Below are 27,794 nucleotides of genomic sequence, written 5' to 3'. Positions count from 1 at the left end.
ACAGCAGCATTTTATAAAAGTTAACAATTGCTGCTCCCGCCATCTTATATTATTGTATACGGCTGTGGGTGCACGTGGGTCGAAGTTAAACCCGATTCGTTTACAGCCGAGCTGGAACAACGTCCTTGATTGAGATGGGGAGGGGTCTAGACACTCGGGCCATGTCGGGTCAGTTCTATTGGAGTTCAACCCCGAGGGTCATTTTTTGCTGACTCGAGCTGTTCACTGTAAAATGGTGTCGTGTTAGCGAGGTAAATATTGTAGTCACGTGACAGTGATTTAGGAGGGAAACGCGGGATCTGTAACACGTCGCGAGAGTCACGTGTTTAGAACACAGGTATCCAAATAAATACCGAAATGCATGTCCTGTAGGATGTTAAAACCCCAGTTAAAATTGCGAGAGTGAAAACAAAAATACAATGTAGTACATTACCGACTTCGCCAGGTGAAGGCAGAATTTAAATTAAAATTAAATTATAATATGGTATACAGCGTGACCTTTATTTGTATAATGTGTTTATGATATATATATATATATATGTATATAAATTATATATATATTATTATACAAATGTTTAATTAACTTTAGAGTATGTGGTTTAATGAACCACATCAACAAGGGAATCATACCACAACAAGGAAAACAAGAATATGTGTCCTAAATGCTGATGATGCCGTGGAAACATGTCAGTTTACGACGGCGACTGAAATGTTCTTGTCTTTGGTGAGACGATATCTTGCCTCGTCTCGGGCCTCTCGTTGCTATAGCAACGGACACACTAATCAATAATTTACTTCTGGCTGCCGGAGAGTGAATGCGTGGAAAGATATTCTATTGAACTTCGGTAGATGGATCTAAAAATAGTCCCAAGGGTTCCCGTTTATATTGCCGCCCAAACAGTCGCAGACGATTTATAGGGGAAAATATATTAACCGTTCGTCAAAAAAATGGCGTTAACGGCGACAAAACATCAAAGCAGACTGAAGTCCACTCTTACGTCTGGGGGCAAACCGCAATTTCGAAAACCACTTTACTAAGAAAAGATGAAGAAATGAAAAATGTAAATGAGATCAAAGGTTGAGTATCGCCGCTGTGATTGGTCAGAGTAATCGGAACTGAATTATATTCAGAATATTTCGGAGTCGATTAAGATTGCTCATGTATCGTGCGCAGTGTTGATAATACAGCCGTCGCCATTTGAGTTCCGAGCCTGCCTACGTTGCGCAGTCATCCGGAACAGCCACATGACGCAGAACTAATTAGCATATTAGGCAGAGTCGAAGACGCTCAGAGGAATTCGCGCCATATACCTGCAGGTAAAATACGTTATATATTATTAGAATTATTCTTTTAATATCACCGCGATGATTAGGGTCATTATTTAGCAAGCATAGCAACAACAATTGTTGTCAGATTTACCGTTTGTTGTCTGGAACAGCCCGCCTTGTACGTTTTGTGACATTTAAGACTCTGTGAGGCGCCGCTTGGTGAATATGTGAACTGTAAATTTTCTGCCTTTAAGTTCATCCGATAAGATTTCCCAGGAATACTGTGTTGATAAAACAAAATACGCCTTTTGAGTCTTCTTAACGTTGAGACAATCAATATCGAAAGTCATCTATGTATCTCGTGTGTCCGTTGTGGTAAAACACTAACGCATTGGTTAATATTGCCTCTACCGTTAATGATGGAATTTCCGCGCGATAAACTTGGCTACGTCGCAAGCAGAAGATAGCATCGACACACATCTGTAAGCGTTAAATATTAAAACTAATATGTACTAAAATCACACACTCTTTCTCACACAACAAGATGAAAAAAATATTTATATTATTATTATTATTTTTTTTTTGATTATTTTAATCATCTGCAACCTAATATCCCGAGACAGTCGCTCGACTTAACGGTGATGTTCGAGGCCGGGCCTCAAAGAGGCAGCCGTTGATAGAATCATAATGGAAGATTTTTGTGTGTGGACCTGTACTGTACGTGGCTAGTTTTCGTGATTAAATGACTTCTTTTCTTCTGGGAAAATAGCGGACAATCATACGGCTGAAACATAAATTAATTCGAATATTTTTGACTATTCTCCAGAGAATGAATTCATTTATAATAAAGCTCTCATCAATGTCAGTTAGTCTAATACAGTACAATATATACGAATTGTGCCGATTTGTCACGTGATTTGTGGCATCACATGAATTAATTTTCGTTATAAATGGAAACGAACTATTCCATAGCTTCGTTATCTTATCCAAAATGGCGACGGCGTTTGTCAAATAATTAAGAAGTCAATATCAATCACGTAAATGTCCGTATCGGTTTATTTAAATTGCGAGGATTTACTCAATGCTGTGGAATGTCACTTACTCGATGATTTCGAGTTAAATTAACGTAAATGAAATGAATTAAGAACTATCAAATAAACGATTTTACGATCCGCTTTAATTACGAGTCCAAGTCAGAATAATGGATGAGTTGTATCTTATGTTAAAAGTGATGTTTTGCTTCATATCAACGTCAATGGTTACTCTAGCTTTGTCAACGAGTTTGTCATGTAACAATTAATACCTCAAAAATATAAACATATTTTAAAGCCATGATTAAGCGATGACTAACTAAAACACGCATGCGCACATTAGACAAGTCACTCGCAACATCATGAGACATTTCTGCTCTCAGACACGGCATCTATTAATTATCGTGGTACACTGTTTCTGAATGAGAATTGTTTTTTTTTTATTCGCCTAACTGATCGCCACTGGTATTGTACGCGGTCGATCATAAAGAGCGGATATTTGTACATGTTCATTCGCGTTCGCCGGTGAGCATGGACCGGCGCTACGGTTCAGTTGAAGGGGCGGTAAGTCAATAATATTTGCGAAATAATGAGCTTCGGGGTCGATCATTGCCAATACTTTTTTTTAATTATTCGGAACGTGTTCCAATTAATGCCATTATTTATTATAATTGTTCAGCATTTGAGTTTTAATAACGGGCAATTATTTTCAAATTGTGTCCACGCACTGATGAATGAACGGTTTGTAATGTCACTCGGTGCTAGGTCACAGTTTTTCATACAACATCATGTTACATTTCACCCATTACTAAAAATTTCTCAAAATTGTATTTTTTTAATGTTGGCTAAAATGACAACTAACAGCTTGAATAACTTATGTTAATTTAGTATAGAATTACAGTACCAGTGTGTCAATTTCGACACTTATAAGGGTTTTGAGATCATACATATGCAGAAACAATTAATTTTTAACAACGTTAGTACGCATGCGCCCTGGATTAGTCATACGTACTGGTAATTCAAAGCTCATGCGCACTAGAGTTTGTTTGTCTTATTTTGCTAATAATATGCGCGTGAAAGTGTTCCCCAGGTTGACTATGCATATGTCATAACGTCTTCTGCAAACCTAGGTGTGTTAACACCTGGCCAAGACGAATACATTGCCGACACAATAAATACGGGGCTTCCCTATTTAAAACCAGGGGTTGGCCAGACGATATTGAAGGGGAAAAAAGAAGAAAAAAATGCCAGACGACAGTATAAAGTAAAAGAAATGGGAAAATGTGAATACAAAAATTGTCGTCAGGTTATATTATAAGTAAATCAAATACTAGTTTTTGCAAAGAACTATAAAAGACTATTTTTATTTCATATAATATATTGTTGAACAAATTTTTATTTGAAATCACTATGAATGAAGATGGAGGGTTGAAAATAAATTGTGAAAAATCCTGCATGTGAAATGAAATGTTAACTTGCATAGCTTCGTCACGGTGTTTTATGTCAGCGTTTTCGTAGTAAATATAACACGGTGAAGTCATTGTTTCTTACGTTCTGGATTCCGTTGCTCAAATAGATGTCAAAATAAACACAGGCAGTTTTTATAATTTGTCTGTTCGCATTCTCACGCTTGATTTCACTGATGTTGTCCATTTTCTTTGACGTAAGTGTCTACTACATCCATTATTCTATTTCGGATCCATCACCCATAAAAGACAGTGAATAATGGAATATATTCATAACTGCTTCTGACGTTCTCACCTTTGCAGTGTGTGCTGCACTCTAATCGCACCGCCGTTTAGCTTCCCACACATTTCTAACCCCCTTGGGAATTCTAAGCCATAATGACGTGCGAGTTATTGTAATTCTACTTTACAGGCACACGGAAAAAGAAAAGTTCTCAAATGTTAAAAGGCGGTGGTCATCGCGTCGTGTCGTATTCGATATGGGACTCATAGCGAGGTATATAACGCTTGTGATTTTCTGTTAAACTGTGAGATCTCGCGAGATGCATGAAAAACGCGCGTCGAACGTCTGCCACAAAAATCGAACGATTTTATTTTGAACTCGAATTTCTTTATTTCGTAGCTCACATCGACCGGCCGAACTTCGACAGAGGTATATTGTTTTCGAATACCCTGACTTAATCGAAATTGTCTATCATCAAATGTGTACAGCACATTATTAAGCATGGAAATGCTCCCAAAATATTTTCGCGTTTGTCGAATCCCGCGCAATGTTTGACACCACTCAACGCTATGACTTTTGTTTGTCCTGTTTGTATGTTCGATTTCACGCAAAAGTTTTGATTGAGAATGTCTTATCCAAAAAATATCGAAACAAAAAAAGGGAAAGTACATACAAACAGGCAAAAAAATTATGGCGCTCAAAATAACTAGTATTTCAGTTGAATTCATGGGGTGGCTGGATGACTTGTTTAAAAAATAAAATATGCTAGATATCAAAAGAAAAACAATTGTATGAAATGTGTTGCAGGGAAAATATGTTGGCACATTCAAGAAAGAAAAAAATGTTCAGACAAGACATCGCGATACAAAATGCACTGGTAATGCTCTCCCAGGCACCCCCTGATTTCAAATGTTCAGCCCCTAAGATTATAGTTGACTTCATGTACAATATGTCAGTCAATAATTCTATATCAGTGCTGACACTTCCCAGTGAGTCATATGACTTGTAGGTCATGCTTCCTAATAATCAGCATGCTAAACAATTTATATACAATATACAAGTAACCTGTAGAATACTGTGTGGGTAATATTTTTTATATTGATTTTTGTTGCATTTGCAGCAAATAGTTACCAAACAATGAGAAATCTACAGGATTGAATATACCCCACAGCTGGCTTCACATGCATTGTTCATAGTTCATATGGTGCTTACACCAGGATTTAATTACAGCACCTAGGCGGTATGTGGTTACAGCTTAATGTTCGAGTAATCGCAAGAAATTGACATGACAATAGAAATTCATTAAAGACTGCCACTCCCATGCAATTAACAGCGAGTGAAATTCCTGGGATTGAAACATATATTTTGAAGTCACTGATGTAGGCAACGAATAACTGCAAGTTGACATAAAGACGAGGTAGTTTATTTAATCAGTGGTCAACTAGAGGCTGAAATTATAATTAATTTGTTTATTTCAATTTCTCCTGACGTCAAATAGAATACACTGGTGAAACACGGTAGTAACTGTGGGTGAAAGGATGTTTTGGGGTGTAGTTTACATTGTATATGGAGTGGTAGGGTCGGGTGTAATGTGTTCATTTCCAACTATTATGAAGTCACGTAGAATTTCACTTAATTTATTTTTGCTGACATGTTTTCAAGCATTACATGTGAATCTAATTTTCACTGCGCTGTGTCTCAATATAGTATGAGGGAAATGGCATATTCACTGGAATTTATTTCAGGGGAAAATGTTTTCAGTGATAATGAAGTATTATGACAGATACCCTCCCCGTGGCTTTCATTGCGTATGGAAGTTATTTTCACGAGTGATGCGGTGTATCCTGCTGCCGTACTTTCACGAGCGAAGCCACGGGGAGGGTGTGGGGTTGTTATTATACACATGTCCCATATTTGATTATTTCATATTAAAAAAAGAACGTGCAACAAACCGGGATAGAAATTTAGATCGGGGAACCCAATTGCCCATTAATATGCTCCAAGACAGTGCTGCGACCTAGCAACGCTTGTCAGTGTAGAACGCGTGTCGCTGTACGTGTGAAAATAAAATAATCAGACGTCTAATTTAAGTCATTGTCCGAATAAATAACTCGTGGATGTTTAAGCGCGGTGGTCGTAGCACAGCGCGTGTTCGAATTTCATGTAAATAAACAATGTATTTTACACGCGTTGTATACGTCGCTGTGAGTCCCATATCAAACAGGACGCGACACGACGACTGTCGCCCTTTAGTTGGGACCACGACAGAACCAGAACTTAAACTGGGCGACTATGATACACGGTTGATGTTGAAGTTAAAAGTTCCTCCACAGATCTGTACATTGGCAAACATGCCGTGCAACTGCGGTACTCCGCTGACGGAATGACTTTCGTTGAAATCGGTCGTCGCTGACTCGTGAGCTGCACACTACAACCTCGTTTGTGATGTTGCTTGCTTGTCGTGGATAGACTGAGTCTTGGTTACAGGTTAAATTTTGCTAATTTGGCGTTGGTAATCTTTATTTGGAACTGAGTAACGCCGCAACGTCTCCAGCAGAAACCTCATGGTATATCGATGTTGATGGTTGCGGCTCCATATTAATCGGAGATTTTACTGCGGGTCCAGGCAGCGGGTGGATCTTCCGAGAGCCCTTCAAGATTTATAAAACTCAGATTCCAGGTGGTCAACAAACATTAAGTTCTCCCAATCCTAGTATTCTATGTGATGTACATCTAACATTCCAAAAATGCTGGTGAACGATTTGAACCTGACAAAAATACTTGAAATAGATACCAGGAAGGGGAGGGGGTAAAAGAAAAGTTATATAACATTTTATTATTCAATAATTTATTAAAATGCACAAGTTTGTCCAACTCCCTGTGATACAACACCTCAGACATAGCTCATTGTCCTCGGCTGGAGTGTGGGCAAAAAGTTACTATTTGAATTTTTGATATCTTTTTTCATTAATGAGAAAGTTGACCCCGAAGTTAAAGTAACTGTTCAGCAGGAATGGCTTTTTAACTCTTCTGTGATTTTTTTTTTTGGCTTGGCTGATTTTGTCACGGTTCATACTTGACAGGCAGGTCGTACCATCACTAATTGGAAAAACAATCCTGACCCACCGCTACCATGGCAACAGCCAAAGTCTTGTAATAGCAGTGCCCAAATGATCATGCCTTTTATTTTGCCCTACGTTGCGCACTGGTAAGAGATCACCGGCGCCGACATTGTTACCACTGTCAACGGAATCCCAACGCAGCTTTGAACTTTCTAGAAAATACTATCGCAAAACGATTGTAAATTATACATTTAACGGTTGAATACGTCCTAACAATAAAATAAAGTGACTTCTAATGACTGCCATGTTATTTTGCAAACCTCGTATAAGGTGCCCGGTTTTAGTTATAAACAGACGTTAGCTTCACGTTCATGTCCCTTCCATGATAACAGCCGAAAACATATTGCTTGTTTTTTTACCGGTTTTCATTGGCAACCGAAGTATTTTTATTTTGTAAACAAATTTTCGTCTGCTATTTTTATTCAGTTCAAATCGTTCAGCAACATTTTTGGCATATTAGGTGTACATCACATGGAATACTACGATTGTGAGAACTTGATGTATGTTGACTGATTTTTATCATAGTACGAAGTACCAGGAAGTTACTCAGTTCCAAATAAAGATTACCAACGTCAAATGAGCAACATTTGACTGGTAATCAAGATTCATGTAATCCATGGCTAACAAGCAACATCACAAGCGAAGTTGTAGCATGCAGTAAGTCATCCCGTCAGTGGAGTACCGCAGTAACACGGCATGTTTGCCATCAGCATTGTATTCAAACGAATCACGTGGTGTGCCGTTCTCGTTCAAACCCGGGATTCGATCAATAGGGGAGTCCCATTAAAAAAACACATTGCAAATCATGCAAGTTCAACATTTTCAAACCAATATACTAAAACAGAAATGCTCAGAGATGTAAATGAAGGATAGATATTACTTTTCACTATACACATCTCTGTTGATACTATCCCTCACATATTCTACTCCCAATTACTCCTGCGTAAAATGGACTAGCCTCTTCATGTTGACATTCAGACTAAAATCACGTGACAGGCTGTTAAAATTGGCTGTTGCATACTCTTTCGCCGGTCTGGAAAATGTGTTTAATTAACTCACATTCAAGCAACAATGCAGATTTCCCGGTGGGAGTGAGACTATTCAAACTCTGCCACTAAAAAATAGGGGTGTTTTCAGCAAAAAACGAATAACCCTGGAATACACACAATATACTGAATTTCGGAATAAATCGTGCATTACTTATAGCAGCAGAATACCACAGAAATATCAGACTAAACATGTAAACACTATATATTGTATTTCAGCCTGAACCCTCTATATTGCAATTCAAGGAATTAACCCCATATGTGCATCCATTTCCCACCTTGGTATCACCCACCCCTGAAAACAAACTCTTAATACCACGCTGAAGCGTTTGGTAACAAAGTAGTTTACTATGTTATCATAAATGTCTCTCCGCGGGGCATCAGTGAAAAGTACAACTTAATTTGTACTTTCCGAACCCGTTTATACCCGTTTAGAGAGACCACGTTTGTTATTCGTCATTGATCGGTGGGTGAAATTTGGTTAAATCGTGAGATTTTTATATAGCACGAAGCTAGTTTTTATTCAGGAATTTGTTTGTTTTGCAAAAGTTCTTTGCATCTGACTGTGTGACCAACATTTGAATAATTCCTTTGACTGTGTGACCAACACTTGAATAATACCTTCAACTGTGTGACCAACATTTGAATAATACCTTCAACTGTGTGACCAACACTTGAATAATACCTTCAACTGTGTGACCAACATTTGAATAATACCTTCGAATGTGTGACCAACACTTGAATAATACCTTCGACTGTGTGACCAACATTTGAATAATACCTTCAACTGTGTGACCAACATTTGAATAATACCTTCAACTGTGTGACCAACATTTGAATAATACCTTCGAATGTTTGACCAACATTTGAATAATACCTTCAACTGTGTGACCAACATTTGAATAATAACTTGGACTGTGTGACCAACATTTGAATAATACCTTCGAATGTGTGACCAACATTTGAATAATACCATCAACTGTGTGACCAACATTTGAATAATAACTTCGACTGTGACCAACATTTGAATAATACCTTCAACTGTGTGACCAACATTTGAACAATACCTTCAACTGTGTGACCAACAATTGAATAATACCTTTGACTGTGTGACCAGCATTTGATTAATACCTTCGACTGTGTGACCAACATTTGAATAATACCTTCAACTGTGTGACCAACATTTGAATAATACCTTCAACTGTGTGACCAACATTTCAATAATATCTTCGAATGTGTGACCTTCATTTGAATAATACCTTCAAATGTCTGACCAACATTTGAATAATACCTTCGACTGTGTGACCAACATTTGAATAATACCTTCAACTGTGTGACCAACACCTTTATAATACCTTCAACTGTATGACCAACATTTGAATAATACCTTCAACTGTGTAACCAACATTTGAATAATACATTCAACTGTGTGACCAACATTTGAATAATACCTTCAACTCTGTGACCAACATTTGAATAATACCTTCAACTCTGTGACCAACATTTGAATAATACCTTTGACTGTATGACCAACATTTGAACAATACATTCAACTGTGTGACCAACATTTGAATAATACCTTCAACTGTGTGACCAACATTTGAATAATACCTTCAACTGTGTGACCAACATTTGAATAATACCTTCAACTGTGTGACCAACATTTCAATAATATCTTCAACTGTGTGACCAACATTTCAATAATATCTTCTAATGTGTGACCGTCATTTGAATAATACCTTCAACTGTGTGACCAACACTTGAATAATACCTTCGAATGTGTGGCCAACATTTGAATAATACCTTCAACTGTGTGACCAACAATTGAATAATACCTTCAACTGTGTAAACAACACTTGCGCTATACCTTTGACTGTATGACCAACATTTGAATAATACCTTCAACTGTGTGACCAACATTTGAATAAAACCTTCGAATGTCTGACCAACGTTTGAATAATACCTTCGAATGTGTGACCAACATTTGAATAATACCTTCAACTGTGTGACCAACACTTGAATAATACCTTCGACTGTGTGACCAACATTTGAATAATACCTTCAACTGTGTGACCAACATTTGAATAATACCTTCAACTGTGTGACCAACATTTGAATAATACCTTCAACTGTGTGACCAACATTTGAATAATACCTTCAACTGTGTGACCAACATTTCAATAATATCTTCAACTGTGTGACCAACATTTCAATAATATCTTCGAATATGTGACCGTCATTTGAATAATACCTTCAACTGTGTGACCAACACTTGAATAATACCTTCGACTGTGTGACCAACATTTGAATAATACCTTCGAATGTGTGGCCAACATTTGAATAATACCTTCAACTGTGTGACCAACATTTGAATAATACCTTCAACTGTGTGACCAACATTTGAATAATACCTTCAACTGTGTGACCAACATTTGAATAATACCTTCAACTGTGTGACCAACATTTGAATAATACCTTCAACTGTGTGACCAACACCTGAATAATACCTTCAACTCTGTGACCAACATTTGAATAATACCTTCGAATGTGTGACCAACATTTGAATAATACCTTCAACTGTGTGACCAACATTTGAATAATACCTTCAACTGCGTGACCAACATTTGAATAATACCTTCAACTGTGTGACCAACACCTGAATAATACCTTCAACTGTGTGACCAACATTTGAATAATACCTTCAACTGTGTGACCAACATTTGAATAATACCTTCAACTCTGTGACCAACATTTGAATAATACCTTTGACTGTATGACCAGCATTTGAATAATACCTTCAACTGTGTGACCAACATTTGAATAATATCTTCGAATGTGTGACCATCATTTGAATAATACCTTCAACTGTGTGACCAACACTTGAATAATACCTTCGAATGTGTGACCAACATTTGAATAATACCTTCAACTGTGTGACCAACAATTGAATAATACCTTTGACTGTGTAACCAACACGTGCGCTATACCTTTGACTGTATGACCAACATTTGAATAATACCTTCAACTGTGTGACCAACATTTGAATAATACCTTCAACTGTGTGACCAACACCTAAATAATACCTTCGAATGTGTAACCAACATTTGAATAATACATTCGAATATGTGACCAACATTTGAATAATACCTTCAACTGTGTGACCAACATTTGAATAATACCTTCAACTGTGTGACCAACACCTGAATAATACCTTCGAATGTGTGACCAACATTTGAATAATACCTTCTATGTGTGACTAACATTTGAATAATACCTTCAACTGTGTGACCAACATTTGAATAATACCTTCAACTGTGTGACCAACATTTGAATAATACCTTCAACTGTGTGACCAACACCTGAATAATACCTTCGAATGTGTGACTAACATTTGAATAATACCTTCTATGTGTGACTAACATTTGAATAATACCTTCAACTGTGTGACCAACATTTGAATAATACCTTCAACTGTGTGACCAACACCTGAATAATACCTTCGAATGTGTGACCAACATTTGAATAATACCTTCGAATGTGTGACCAACATTTAAATAATACCTTCGAATGTGTGACCAACATTTGAATAATACCTTCAACTGTGTGACCAACATTTGAATAATACCTTCAACTGTGTGACCAACACCTGAATAATACCTTCGAATGTGTGACCAACATTTGAATAATACCTTCTAATGTATGACCAACATTTGAATAATACCTTCAACTGTGTGACCAACATTTGAATAATACCTTCAACTGTGTGACCAACACCTAAATAATACCTTCGAATGTGTAACCAACATTTGAATAATACCTTCGAATGTGTGACCAACATTTAAATAATGCCTTCGAATGTGTGACCAACATTTGAATAATACCTTCAACTGTGTGACCAAAACCTGAATAATACCTTCGAATGTGTGACCAACATTTGAATAATACCTTCTAATGTGTGACTAACATTTGAATAATACCTTCTAATGTGTGACCAACACATAGTCGAAGTTTTCTACTTTCGACTATGTGACCAACACTTGAATACTGCATTCGACTGTGTGAAGAATACTTGAATAATACCTTCATCTGGTTAACCAACACTTGAATAATACCTTTGAATATATGAGGCCTCTGTACACTCTATAACCACCTGCTCAAATTTGTTAGCAGGTGACTCACACACATTACAATAATATTTGCATATTGTGTGGCTTATTCAATCTATACTGAAAATTATTCACTCATTAATGTTTTTTCCATAATGAATTTTTGTTGATATAGACAGAGTACAATGACGGTGATCATCTGGTTTGTGAAGCCTTTTCATATCATGATTCTTCATCTTTCAGATTCGTACGTGATGATCTAGGTTTATCAATTTAAATATCATGGGTGACTGTGTACTTTTTGTTGTTTTGCATTATTTTTAACATCTGGTTTTAAAAAATAAATTGAAAATTAAATAATATTTTCAGTGGTGCTTCATAGGTTCTCAACATATAATTCTTGCACAATATTCAACCATTTTGTTAGATTAAAGTTGTTAATGAATTTAATGTATATAATGAACATTATTTTGTGTTTATGTTTATTTTATTATAGTGTGAAATAAATTGAATGTCGTATAACTTGTTTTCACTATTTTTTATATTGCCAGTTATTTTTGGATGTAACAGAAGGCAGCTTTAATATGATTGAATATTGTCAAGCCATTTTAGTTTACATTTTTTCGCAAGAATGACGATTCAGTCGTATATTGTCGCAAGAATTGTTCTCTCTAGAATAAATTTGTTGTTGTCGCGTGATTTGTTTGGTAACGGATCCTAGATGCAGATGTCGTAGCGACCTCATGTGTCAGACAGAATTTGATGCATCTAAAAAAATGTCAACGAACAAGCTACTCTTTGATTGGTCTAACTGATAGGTGTTAGGGTTGGATAGCCAATCAGGCACAATCTTATTGACTCTTGCGGCGTGGTATCAATGCGCACAAGTCTAGATTGTGAACCTCGATGATCTCCTGACCCAATACGCCAAACTAGTCATTTGGCATCTGCCTTAATTTAAAGCGGGAAGGTTGTCACCTGCGCACGCGAGGAAATTGAGTCTCAAGCGACGATAACAACACACGCTAAAAACGCAAAGGCTCATGGATAGACGTTTGTTTGTAAACAATGACACGCTATGGCTATCTGACGCATGCGCAGGTGACGACTCCTCCGCTTTAATATTTTATTTTCAAACGTCGTGTTTTTGATGTACGCGGTCAATCAGATATATGTGTCTGTGCTGTGATGTGCGGGGCAACACGCGCTAAAAACGCAAAGTCTTATGGGTAGGCGCTTGGTTGAAAACATTGACACGCTATGGCCATCTGATGCATGCGCAGGTAATAACTCCGCCGCTTTAATGATGATAATACGGTCCGACGACTCGCCCACATGCGACGCGACATAATGTTAGTTCAGAACTCAGTTAGGATTCGCTCTTGCATAAAATGACACACATAAAATATGACAATATAGTGAACTGTGGGAGATAACGTTATCTAATTTAAAATAACTACATAATAATTTTGATTATACATTTTCTTTACCTGGTGATTCTCGTGGCAGAAAATGAAACTGCAAATGTCAACAGAGGAAATTCAACCCACGGGAATCTGAATGAAATTTATATCACAAGACTGTTTTTTTTTTAAATGACGAATTTTAACATGATACTCTAGAATCTCCGTTACGTTTTCAGACAGTTTCGCTAAAACACGTTATAGTATTTCTTCGATAACATGTTGATGGATTAATACTCGAATGATGAAAATTGCAAAATATCGCCTAAAGATTTTTACTTTATAATACATCATAAACTGTATTAAGCGACATATACGGTACGTTTAAAGCGCGGTGGTCGTCGCGCTGCGCATATGCGACATTTGTGTTGATAAACATTGATTTTCCCATAATCCAATGTGCTCTTCAAATGGAAATCACAAGTATGAGATTAGACCTGGGCGCGACTTGCACTGAACACCGTCGATGACTCCTTTGATACCTCCCAATCACTTAAAAATGCCTAATTAAAGCTTGGAAACGTCTCAGATAATACTCGTTGATCTGCGCAACGGTCAATGATGAGGCCCATATATCTCGCGCATGCGTGGCGCCACGACTACCGCCCTTTGAGAGGGTACTACGTGTCATTTAAATGAATAATGTTTATCAATATGTTTTTTTTATCAATAATTACATCAAAATAATGAACATAAAATATTTAGTAATATCGCCTTTATGCCGTGTCTGATAACTTGCGTGGGAAGATTGGTACACGTTAAATGTATGTTTCTTTGCAATTGATTTTAGTTGGAGAACGATCAGCAGAGAGTTTATTATTTATATCACGGGCGCACATGTTTTACGATTCGAAACGCGCGTTTCATATTGATTTGCCACTTCTCCCGGTTTTATGAAGAGTAGGGAATATTAAATAGAAAAAAAACAGACATTCGGTCTTGAGAATCTTCAAAAATAAGCCAGTTGAAGTGTCTAATTCAGCTGAGCGATAAAATAAGTGCCTGTCAACGAAGTATATATATTTGTTTATTAGGCGCGTACAGTTGTAACACTCTTACTTCATTACCCCCACACACTTATACCCGAGAACAATATATTCAAATTTTCCCCGTCCTCAGACACATAAAAATTGTGTGGCTTTTTTCGGAAGGTAATTTTAAATTGACGCTTGTCTGAAGGTATATGTCTCGTTCATCTAACCGTGATCTGAATTGTTAATGATTTGATCGAGAGTGGAAAGTTTTGGGGAAAATGCTTCCGGATAAGAATGTGTCACGTGTCTGTTTACTCGCTGTAACTACTTCCGCTGTGGTTAGTCATTTGCAGGCCACTGACACTCCCATATGAATGTCAAATATTGAGGGTGTGTTGCCTGTTTAAGTAGGTTACTTTTCACGACAAATCGTAAATACGTATGGGTCCAGCTTTTTTAAAAATTTCCGGCAAATTTAAAAATAACGTTTAATTATAAACAGTCACAATGCGATTTTATTTATCTGTGATTTCGGGTAAAAATATGACGACCGCGCTTTAAACTCGTTACGTAACGCGTGTTTGAATTTCAGGTGAACAAACAATGTAGATGTCACGCGTTGTATGCTTCGCGTGGGACTCACATCGAAGCACGCTGAGCGACGACTGTGGCGCAGCCGAACTAAGAATTGAGTTACTATATTTGTTGCTATATTTCTGGTTAACCTGCTTCGACGGGGATGACGCCGTGTGACTCGATGATGGCCGATGACTCCCCGTGAATCACGCCGACTATTTCAGCCATGCGAAGCTTGTCATGCCTAAAATCAAATCACACTCGGAGATACAGTAAAATAGTTAATCAATTGTTCATCTGAACGCGACTTGAACTTGAATGTTAGTTATCTCCGTGAATGTCACGCTTAATTATATTTACGAGTGTGCACGCAATTACTGCTCATTGTTTCCCGTAGCGGTCAATTGAGTTGCCCTTATAGTACAACATATATTTCAATCGCATTTATCTGTAGTATATGTGCCTGCAGTATGTGTCATACATTTTTGTTGCCGCATTTGTGATACATTGTTTGTTAGTTTCGGTTTGTTTTCTCCTAAAATTCTGTTAACGTTTTTAGTACAAACCAATCTGGTTAAAATCCAATGTCGGTACACTTTTTAGTCGTTTGTAATTATGTTATAGGAGTACATCGCCTCTAACCGTATACATCTGATCAATCGGTTATTCAAATCTCTTCCATGTGTGATTGTTAACCAATTGGAGAGCGCCTTAAAAGGGAAGCGCTTTGTAATACGAGCTATGATTGGTCCAATAATTGGGTACAGCCTAATCTGTTGCCAGAACTCCTGTACCCAATCTATACTTAACTTCAATTATTCATACAAATTACACAACAAGCATGACATGCGGTATGCGGTGGTTGCAGAACCCAGGAGCCACACGCGTTTATTACGTTTATTTATCCCCCCCCCCCTACATATGTAAATATACACGAAATTGATGCCAAAACCCCGTCGCGAATACATCGACCGCCCAGGAAAAACCAGATATAAAAACCCGTCAAGGGAGAAAAACATCTGGAAACATGTACCCGACGCAATGTCAGATGTACTAGGGGTGGACGTCGGGCGTCATCCATATTAAGAAAACTATACATTTATACAAAATACATCGTGAGTTGTTTGCAACTGAGACTGAATACAATAGAACACTCTTCTTACTATATACTCATGAGCACCTGGCTACTTAGCCACTAACCAATCCGAACAGGTGCAATGGCACCTGAATAATTTACATACGAATAGATAGCAATTATCTGCTAATCTACGAAACGCAGATAATTTATCATTCTCAATAACATGGTGTGCCCGCGTTTAAGTGCTTGTGCACACACCCGAGGAGCGGCATTTGTTGTGAGCTTGGTAGTGTAATCGATGACACGGCTCGTTAACGGCGTGGTGCTTTCTCAAACGGAGTAGCTGAGCATCCTTACGTACTCGAGTATGCCAGACAGTACTCAAACAAGACGTAAAGGCCACGCGATACACCGGAGCTCGGTTTACAGATTACTAACACTAAATATGACTCTTTCCGCATTGTACAATCTGGTTTAAAAAGCACAGACGTTGATGAGGGGGGGCACTTTGTATTATTCTCACTGTAAAGTGTTAGTTTCAAATGTGAAATTTTAGACGCGGCGCTAACGACCACTAAATCCTACTTTGCCAGTGTTCTATTGATTCAGAAAACGAATTTGGTTTCTGGAAGCAGTTTTACTTGATCATCGCCTACGGCATTATGGTAAATTGTCTGGCTTAGTCAGAAAGTAATTCCCTAACAGAAGAATCTTCATAATTTATATGACATTTTGGTATGATAATTATGTTTCGATCGGTCATTGCTAACATTATCAACATATTCAGTATAAGTATTCAACGAGACAATTTGAAATCATTGGTTGTCATGACCATCGTGACTCAGTTTACTCAAGGGGTAAATAAAATTGTATCTTGATGTCAGTGATGCACGTAGATTTGCATCAGAAACAGACATATATCCAGACGCCTGCCTGGCCGTGACTGGGAGGCAGCGCTTTTATAACTGTTAGTTCGGGAAACATGATAAAAACATAGAAGTTTCGAGTTCTCGGGCGTGTTCTAAGTTTGCCACGTTACTGGACACGATTGCGACCAAAAAGAGCTCGATTGTACAGCTGTCGTTGTAAGTGTGAATTATGAGCTTTCAGAAAATATATAATTTTATATGGTTTGAAACAATTCTATTAAAATAATTACTGTGAATTTTAATTTCTGAAAAACTATTGCATTCTTCAACAGTAGTCATAGTAATGGTGACAGTCGTATTATCACGAATGGTCACGTGACTAAAGTTGTGGATACATATTTAGGTGTTTTTTTTAGATAATAATCGTAACTTTACCCAACATATGAATCATATTTGAGAAGATATATTTCGTTAGATGCAGCGTTAACAATGCATAACGCGTTTAATCATCCTCGCTTTGACTATTGCGATCTTATGTGTGGAAGCATCTACAAAAGCCATTTCATGGAGAAACTGATAGCGTGTCACAGTGCATTATTTATGTGTAAATCGTTATAGAATCAGATTCCAGAATATACAACCCATTAGTTTACATTATTTAGTAAAATTCATTTTCATTATACGAGACTTTCTGCTGCCAATAATGTAATTTATTACACAAACTTTTCATATACGATTTCAATTTTAGAGATTCACCTTCAATTTCAACTGTCATATATTAGAACGTATCACAGTCAATATATAAATGTTTTCAAATGTTTATATTAATTCGTATATATTGTTTGTACTGTTTGCTATCGAAATAAATGTAAATATTTAAAATAAATAAAGTTAGATATTTGTGCCTGGTCATCGTGCTTTTAATTTAAAAGGCGGCAGTCGTCGCGCTGCGCATGTGCTACATTTGTGTTGATAAACATTGATTTCCCACAATCCAGTGCGCTCTTCTAATGCAAATCACAAGTATGAGGTTTGACCCGGGTGCGACTTGCACTAATTACCGCCGGTAACTGCTTTGATACCTTCTAATCACCTAAAAATACATAATTAAAGCTTGGTAGCGTCTCAGTTTGTACTCACCATCTTTGTTTATATGAGACCCATACATCTCGCGCATGCGTAACGCGACGACTACCGCCCTTTAACGTTTGTGAAATAAAGATACCATATTCAAGTTGATTCTATGATAATATTCTATCGTCTGTTGTTAAAATTACACACTACTAACTACGTTATTTTGTTCTTTTCGTTAGATATCTTGGAAAAATAGGGACGCAGAAAAACACAGAGAAGACGTAAAAAGGCCACTGCTGATTTCCGACCAAGTCAAACAGAGTAGACTGAATACGGTCGCTCTTGGTAACAGCGGAGTTCAAGTGCATAAAAAAATGCGATTGTTGAGTTTGATGGACAGTGACGTCACAGTGGAGAAGCTGCAAAAACCGGAGTGGGACAATTCCCTCATTGTTTATCCCACTGAGGAGGTGGAAAACAAGCAGGAGAAGTGGTCCGAAATTAATTCCAATAGCTATACCGTGCCCTATGAATCTGGAAACAATAACGAAAATGATTTGAATTTTGAATTCGACGACAATTCCTATACTTCGTGTGAAATTAACGAGAACCACTTAGACAGGTATTCCTCAACCGAGTCTATCGATTCGAATTGTGCCGATTATTGTTTAAACATTGCCTCCACGGATTCTTTCGATCTCGACAACAATCGGACGTTCTTCGGACAGAGTCGGAATCCTTCGTTTGACGCCTCCAAACCTCGAAGCATCGTGGAGATACGAGAAAGTCTTGAACTGAAGGTAAAACGACTCCGTGAAGAGAAAACCGAAGTCGATGAGAAAATTCGGCTCGCCCAGGAAGAAGATGTGATACGTTCACAAGAAAAAGTGAAATTCCAACAACAACTCTCGATACATCGAAAGGAGCGACTCAGACGCGTTATCGGGGAATTAAAGAAGAAATTGGAGGATCAAAGTCAGCGACTACAAACAGGATATAATAGTATTATACTTCTAAAACGAAATGTCACACGAAGTCGCAGTTTTGTGAAAAAGAATCGAATGCAAAGGGAAGACTCAAAAGAAGCGCCATTTTGAATTTCGAAATAAAATACTTGGAACGAGGCCGATCGACAGCCAATCACATACGCCATAGCCGAAAACTGTGCACACACACATAACATTAATGTATCTTCGAAAAAAAAAATCGTCACCTTGGTCGCCTAGATTCCAATGATAATCTTTACATGTATAGTCAATTTAACGGATATCGTCTCACCAGCTGTACATACATAATTATCAATTAAATTATCAAGAATACCCACGGATTAAACTATTGGCCAGTATCGCAGACAATGTCATACTCGCGTTATAAATATGCATTATCAAGTTACTCATAAAATGTGATGATATTTCCATGTTAAATGTGGTGTCGCGAGACAATTGTACAAGGCACTTTTATTAATCCATACATGTCTTTCTCAACATTGATTCACCGCTCTGACTAGACTGTACAGTCACGCGCCAATGACTCACCGGTGCACTTCCTAATATGGCGCGATATAAATGAATCAATTTTAAGCACTCATTCGTAAAATTCGACAAACTTGACATGAATCGGTGAAAATTTTGATTCTCAATAACAATAAGGTTTGTTTGCACATTCAGTATTTTAAATTGGTTGTCTTTTTGCTGTTCAAAGTATGTGGTGGGATACTCATTCGACATTGAGGGCGCTTACACCCCTTGATCATAAACCGTTTTGGAGTGAAGTGTGACTAATATTAATGTACGAAGTTTGAGCGATAATGTTCACTGAATGTATCATATTATCTGAAAGGTGCTTTTTTTAATTGAATTGTTTTAATACTGCCTTCCGATTTCCATGAAACTTATCATTAGTTGCCCATGACAACGTCACTGCAGCTTTTCTATAAATGTTGGCGTGATGGTACAGTTAGTAGATAATTGTACTTAAAGCACAAATGAGGGACGTAGTTGAATTTGCCAGCAACAGGGCGTTGAGCGAATTGTGGCGTTTTCAACAATTTATCATGGCTGACCGAGCTAGATCGACAATTTTGTTTTTCAAAATACTGCTCTACTAGCCAATAGCAAATCGCCAAATTATTTCCGTGTCTACTTTTCAATCCTGATTCAAATCGTCAATGGATGGGATACATTTGTCATGTGACAATATCAACCCTGAGTAGTAAGTAAGTAAGAAATAATTTCGACGTGGTGTGTTCGTGGAACGAGGGCGGATACGTAATCTTGCTAAAATGCAGGAGAAACGGCTGACCAATCAACGCACATAAGTAGGGGTGTCATGATATGAATTGTGTGTATACATGTATATATATAATATAATATAACTTATGATTTGTATGCGCAGTCTCTGTATTTCAAATTCTAATGTCATTTTACATAATGTACTTGTCGGCACGTTCACACATCCAATGTAGGGTTCCGAATATCGGAACTGTCGCCACTGGTGGCGTAATTGAAAATGTATTGTAAAAGTTTTACCAAACGATGTATTACCTTGCTTTACGCAGATAAATAGTGCCCTCTAACGAATATGTGATTCTATGACGTAGATGGTCGAATGTCGTTCTATGAATTCTGCATTTATTACACAAGCGACGAACCAGCGAAACAACTTGCTCTTTTTGTTTAGTTGCGTGATAGTACGTGATTTTGGAATATAGCATTTTTTTAAAATCCCATGACAATGTAACAGACACTAAATTATAAAATGATTTTTTTTATGGAAGACGATTACAAATTCATTCAAGTACGTCTTAGAAGACTTCGTCGCTAGAGGCGCAACTATAAGTGCGTACACGTACGTCACAGAAAAATGGGGTGACGTCATGATCGTACGACTCGTGGAAAACTTACGCATCTTATGGGGGTGTGGGCCAGAGTTGTACTGAGGGATTGTGGGTAATACAGTGACGGGTGTCACTGAACGCCACCCCACCAATGGTATACATTTCCTTGAAAGTGTAAATTGTGTGTCATGTTTTGGTTTGTGAACCTTTTTTTTTTCATTGAGACCGTTCCCGTTTTGTGTCTGAAATGTGGTTTTGAAAAGAGAAACAAACTACCATGACAGTATAATCGATGTAGAAGTCTATAGTCGGCGAATCGCCTTGGAAATATACCAACATCAGTATGTCTAGGCTCAGACTAGTAATACAATGTAATACAAAACAAAAAACGAATCCAACGGGTCTTTGAGGCTTACTTTCAATAGATGTATTACTAGTCTTAGCTCTAGGGACGTGTCATTACTTCCTCGGGTAGGGATGGCTACGTCACAATTTCGAAACGTATGCTTTTCTCAAAAGACTTCTTTTAGTCTCTCTTTATGTACGCCCGTTTGTAAAGGAAATATTAACACATCCCATAATACGCCCAACTTTTACTTTCTCAGGATTCACACGCGATATCACAAATATATTCTTGCATTATTCCATGAACCCTACATGGGTCTATGAGTGTTCATGACGTCTTGCGCAAAGCACAAACAGACGAGCGTCAAGTATTGCTGAAAGGACGCCCTCGGTGGCGGATGCAATACCATTTGCCGAATCATCAGTAACGCAACGGTGCCTTTCAGGAATACACTGATAAATATTGTATTTTTGTTATTTGTTAAATTATTAAAATTGTCAGTATGCTGTGAATAATTATGCTTGTTGTTTATTAAATATACTAAATGGATACATTCTCGGTGTCACGTATCCTCGGGGGCGGATCTACGTCATAAGACGTTCCAAGTTGCTAAAACGCGCACCACTGTACATGCATTTCTGTGTGGAACGCTGGTCGAGCCGGTGAAAATTCGAGAAAACAACACAAACTCAACTTTGAAGTAATCCCGAACAACTAAATTTATATATGTTACACACGTGGGGATAATCTTGTTACACTGTTCAGAGGAGTCTCAACAACCATCCCAAAGTACCGTTTTCGGCGAGTTTTTGGCCTTTGTTTTCACCGCGAGGGTTGCCAAGCGGTGAAAATGCCCGGATGTCCGCCCGAAGATTTGAACCTTTCGTGGCTGGAGGAAATTCATTCTCTGTAAATATATTATTCACATCTGCTTCACGAAATAGTTTGTGTTGACATATTAAAACCATTACTCGATAGAAGTAACTTCTAGTTTTGCGACATCGATTGGTTACACCCATACGTCATAGAGGCGCTTGGTCGCAAGAGGGCGCAACTTATAGAAAAGGTAAATTTCAATTCAAAATTGCAGATAAAAAACGACATGAATGTTGCTGCCCTCCATGATTTGCTTGAACGTAATGCGATCATTCCTTTTGCTTTGACCGGCAGTGACATCGCCCAAAATATAAAGGTACATTCAAATTATTGAGCTGGTATAATTCATCGTTATTGACCATGCACACACATTGCATTGTAGGGTTGTTTATTAAAAACTAGACTACGAGCAACTGACAATCAGTTTGCAGAACGAATGCAATAGATTAGGGGTTGACCATTAGGAACTCTGCGATCAATACCAATCAGATTGAAATCCGATGTAGGTATGAGGCTCCAATTTTATTATTATTATTATTATTATTATTATTATTATTATTATTATTATTATTATTATTATTTTATATTTGATATTTTTTATAATATTTATTTGTATTTTAGCTTGGATATGTCGATTTTTTTGTTTTTACTTGGCGTTAATCAGTACTGGGACACGATTTTCTAAGAACTGATTAACGGCAAGAAAAAACAAAAAATCGACATATTCAAACTAAAATACAAATAAATATTATATGAAGAGTCATAAAAAATAGCCTCATACCTACATCTAATTTTAATCAGATTGGGATCAATACCAGAAAAAAAAATCTGCGTGCCTAAACATTGGGGAAAAAGTATTTCACAAAGAAGAAAAAAAATAGCACAAAAATAAGTGAAGAAAAAAAGGTATTTTGCTATCGCCCACCCAGGTTTTCTAATGGCCACCCCTAAATTTTACAAGAGTGCCATTAATCTCATTGTAAAACAATATTTTTTTTTAATTAGCCACATCTTGAATTGGCGAAATTAGTTAAAATTAGCTAAAATAACATGCTAGCCCCAAAAAACAAATATATCAAAACACTCGTCTGATAGTGTGATCCCCCAGACATTACTAGTTGCAGCCCCGCCTACAAAACATCGCTCCACCAAATGCAGTACACCATCGAACTGTTTGTACGTGTGGTTTTAGGTTTGAACTTGAATGGCAAATAGGATAGGCGTTTAGTTGGTTGTTGCGCCGCGTCCTGTTCGATATGGGACTCATAACGACGTACACAACGCGTGTAAAATTCATTGTTTGTTTACATGAAATTCGAACAAGTGTTTTGCGACGACCATCTCCCTGCCAGTCTCATGTACTTTTATATTGACTTCAGCAGATAAGAGTTGAACAACTAATCTGTCTATTGTTTCTCATTGTCGTATGAATTCAGTAATAACATGAACTGAAAATTAATCTAACAACCTTGCGCTTTGAGCTGAAACAAGCATTTCTGTAACGCGCGCTCCCCCTTCAGCCCGCAAATAAAATATTGACAAATCAATTGACAAACTCAGCCCACCAATGGCCACGTCAATAGGAGCGCGCTAGCTAGTTTGGTCATAATGTGAGCCCCCTAGTGAGCCCTAGTGAGCCCCCTAGTCTATGTATGATGAAACATGTTAGCTCAGCTTATTTGCTTAACCAGTTATCACCTAGCTGCAGTTCTTTAGCTCACTTGGTTTCGCTGTCGGTTATTTAAACCATGGTTTCGCGTTAACACCACGACGAACGAAATAACCGACAGCGAAACTAAGTGAGCTACACTGCAGAACTGCAGCTAGTTATCTCCCCACCCTGATTAAGAGGCATATGCCAGGAGAGAGAGTGCCAGAAGATCTAGCTTGTCCAAGTTAGCGCTCGTCCTGGGTACTATGCACATGTTAGAAGTGCTACCATAAAACAACGGTGGGTAGCTAACCTGGGTATAATTTTAGGAGTAACACCACTAGGAAGGCTAGCTTGTTCATACTCCTCGCCCTGGGTTATATATACATGTGTTAGGACAGACACTATGAGAAGGGGATGGATCACTAGGTGCTTCATCATGGGAGAGATTCTAGACATTTGACTGTTTTGGCTTCCTCCTGTAAGAATCACGTCTTGAAGGATGATGTTGCATCCACCAGTTAAATTAATGCACGAGTCTACGGTGCATAGTGTCATGTGGTTTTTTCCCCGTTGTGAGTTGTCTCAGAGTGTCTGTGTTTTATAATAGGAGATGTAACATAGTACTCGGTGTGTTTAATTTAATCACCAGGTACACTAGATTGGCTCCAATTGTGAATTTTTCAAGTTCACCATGAAACTTAGCAACAGCAGGAACACTAGTGAATAATACATTCAACTAGCTTTTCCATCATTCAAAGGACAAAATCCGGTCATCATACTTTTGGCATACTTTTTGTGGAAACCAGTAGCACCATAGGCAAGCTATAAATGAGAAAGATTTTGCAAATAGACCATTTTCCGTTCACTGCGAGAATCACGCGTTATGCGTGAAATCGAACGTAAAAACAGGACAAACAAAATTCATAGCGTCGTAGTGGCGTCAAACATTGCGTGGGATTCGACAAACGCGAAAGTATTTTGGGGTACATTTCCATGCTTAATTATGTGCTGTCCACATTTGATGACAATTTTGATTAAGTAATGGTATTCGGAAGCACTATTCCTCTGTCGAAGATCGGCCTATTGAATTGATACCCTCTGTGTACTGTAGATACGAGTTCTGTGGCCATGATATCATTCAGATGGATACTTCAGTAAATGAACTGTGGCCTAACCATCATTAGCCACCAGGTGGTTGTAGCGGCCAGGAATCGATAATTGAGTTGTATCTACCATTTACAAACGGTGACGGAGAATGAAATATATACCTGAGTGCGAGTTGGCACAGAAACAATGCTGGATGGACCAGAAGCAGTGCCAACTATAAAGATGGATTTTAAACTGTTATATGTATGAAGAATTGTATGCATAAAACCAGGTGTACCACCGATCAGTCAGTTTCCTCAAGTAATAGGGCGAGCGTGTGTTGTGAAGCATTTTCAAAAAAATATCAAATAGCACTGTTTGGATACAATTATACAAGCATTTTGATTCACAACATGACTTATGATAGCATGTGAATATATGGGTCAACTAATATCTCAGGTGCGAGCACTCTTGTATTGTTTTGATTTACTTGGGTTCTGACAACCAGAGTGATGGAGGTGAGTTCTTCAGTTTGCAATGAACCACTTTCCTCTATCATTGTAAGTTTTATCTGCTGTGAAAGTAGATTAGGACTGATACTTGTCAGCTATAATAGCAGGCAATGGGTGATGTCCAGTTGACCTGTCCAATGATGACATCTGTCATCTTGTTATGTTATCGAAGATGTTTGCTGACATGAAACCTGAGTTGGATATGTAATGTTTAGCATCAATGTCAGTTCAATCCAAAAAGGCAGAGTCACCCAAACAGAATCAGAATCAGTAGCAAGATAGCAACAATGAAATGTTTTATAGCAACATTACATTCAATATCCTTTATTTCATTGGCAGCACAAATGTGACAAGACTTGATTACATCAAAGTCCTCTGAATACAGTGCACACCTACTATTACAAGTGCTTTAGGATGAAAAAATAGGTGGGTCCTTGGCCTTTTTCTCCTGGATTTTGCCTTGTTTTTTTTTCTGCCAAAATTGAGTGAATTGGGTTCTGGCTAATTGGCTGGCAATGGAAGAATATTGGAAAAATGAAGGAATATTTGACAAACTATGCCGGACCAATACAATGCAGGCAGTAATGAACAGATGTCAGGAGGTGGGTCTTTGGCCTTTTTCTTTAGGATTTCGGCTTGTTTTGTTGTTTTTTCTGCCAAAAAGAAGTGAATTGGTCTCAGGCTACTGTAGAATACTTTATTTTCGCTTGGAATTTATTTTCGCTGAAGGGATGATTCCGTGAAAATAAAATCCAGCGAATATACTTTTTTTCCTATATTTCACATTAAACTCATCAAAAATCAGTGAAAATAAATTCCATACAAAACTCCCAAAAACCCTTTTCAGCGAAAATTAATTCCAGCGAAAATAAAGTATTCCACAGTAATTGGCTGGCAATGGAGGAATAGTGGAGACAATGGAGGAATATTTGACAAACTATGTGAGGAAGTGGTAAGACTACTGTATAGCCCAGGCTAAGTCAGTGAGAAGATGTGGTTTGTCAGTATTTAGACCAGATAAGTGTGAGTGTGTGATTTGCCACAAAAAATCTTTCCAACACATTGTGTACTGGTTGTTGCTGTACCCAGGACCAATATAATGCAGGTTTTGAACAGAAGTTTCTCTTCTAGATGGGAAAGTAGAACAAAGCAGAAAGAAGTGAATATGACTGAGTCAGTGACAGACACGGTAACATGGATATAACTGATTTTACAGCTCTGGGCAACTAACTTGTCTCAGCATGACTTTTCATGGCCCATGACTCATGACTTGTCTCCGCTGATTGCTTTGAACATGATGATCAATAGCCTGAAGCAGCGATAGATACATCAACAAGGCCTCTCTTCATCAGAGATATCACCCAGATGCAATTACCAATCCAAGTGTTTTAGGAGAAATAAGCAAAGAGTACAGCTTTGACCCAATCAGAATAAGTTGATGAATGCTTGGATGCTGATGTTGAAATTGGAAAGCGAGCAGTTGTTGATCTAGAGAGAGATTCATCCTGCGATTAAAGAGAAAGTGCTCAACCAGAAATGGCATGTAGGCAGTGTTACAGGCACTGGTACATGCTTGGCCTGAGGCGGAGGTAAAATGGGCCAAAATAGCACGTTTTTATCAATTTAATGCCACAGATCTTCCATCAGCATTGGATGTAGTCATCTGAATCAGTAACAAGAGACTCCGTGGAATTAGATGAAGATTGAAAAAGAAGCCTGCAATTGTTGTCATAGTGATGTTTCTAATTTCTTGCTCGATTCTTTTATGGTTTCAATTTCATTGTAATTCTCTGTTGCAGAATGGCAGAAACCTGAAAACATGAATGGACAGATGTATATCTCAACAAAGACCGTCCTTAGAAGCCACAACATGAAATATACTTCCAAAAGAACCTTTAGGCTAATTGAGCAATGGTTTCATTCACATGAGAAGTTGTCATAATCAGACTAGAGCTAGCACTAATTTGGTTTTGCAACATGCCACTCAGTGAAGACACATTGCCATTTTGGTAATCAGCGATATTAAAACTGACAATATTGCACTTTCACGCACAATAACAAGACCATATGTAAAAATAATTGTTAGAAGTGTTCTCTGACACTCTCCACGCAAGATGGCGCTTTTTCAAATCATCACCTCTGCCACAGCTTGATTGTACATTTATGCAAATCAAGGGTCATTGGTAG

At 37.8% G+C, this 27,794-nt stretch overlaps 1 protein-coding gene across 2 annotated transcripts; it reads left to right on the top strand.

Moving 5' to 3' along the window:
- Window positions 1-673: 673 nt before the first annotated feature.
- On the top strand, window positions 674-21,994 carry LOC144343717 (uncharacterized). Of its 2 annotated transcripts, none has more exons than XM_085507987.1 (2): window positions 674-1,317; window positions 18,537-21,994. In XM_085507987.1, exon 2 carries the CDS (start codon window positions 18,672-18,674, stop codon window positions 19,392-19,394), a length of 723 nt encoding a protein of 240 aa, XP_085364113.1. In that variant the 5' UTR covers window positions 674-1,317; window positions 18,537-18,671; the 3' UTR covers window positions 19,395-21,994. The 2 variants fall into 2 exon arrangements, with proteins under 2 accessions (XP_085364113.1, XP_085364112.1); XM_085507986.1 differs by lacking the exon at window positions 674-1,317 and adding an exon at window positions 2,798-2,864.
- Window positions 21,995-27,794: the final 5,800 nt, after the last annotated feature.

Source organism: Saccoglossus kowalevskii, chromosome 14, assembly GCF_978046115.1.
Source record: "Saccoglossus kowalevskii chromosome 14, keSacKowa6.1, whole genome shotgun sequence".
Taxonomy (NCBI): domain Eukaryota; kingdom Metazoa; phylum Hemichordata; class Enteropneusta; family Harrimaniidae; genus Saccoglossus; species Saccoglossus kowalevskii.
The sequence above is the reverse complement of the archived record's forward strand: the minus strand, read 5'-3'. Positions and strand labels throughout refer to the sequence as shown.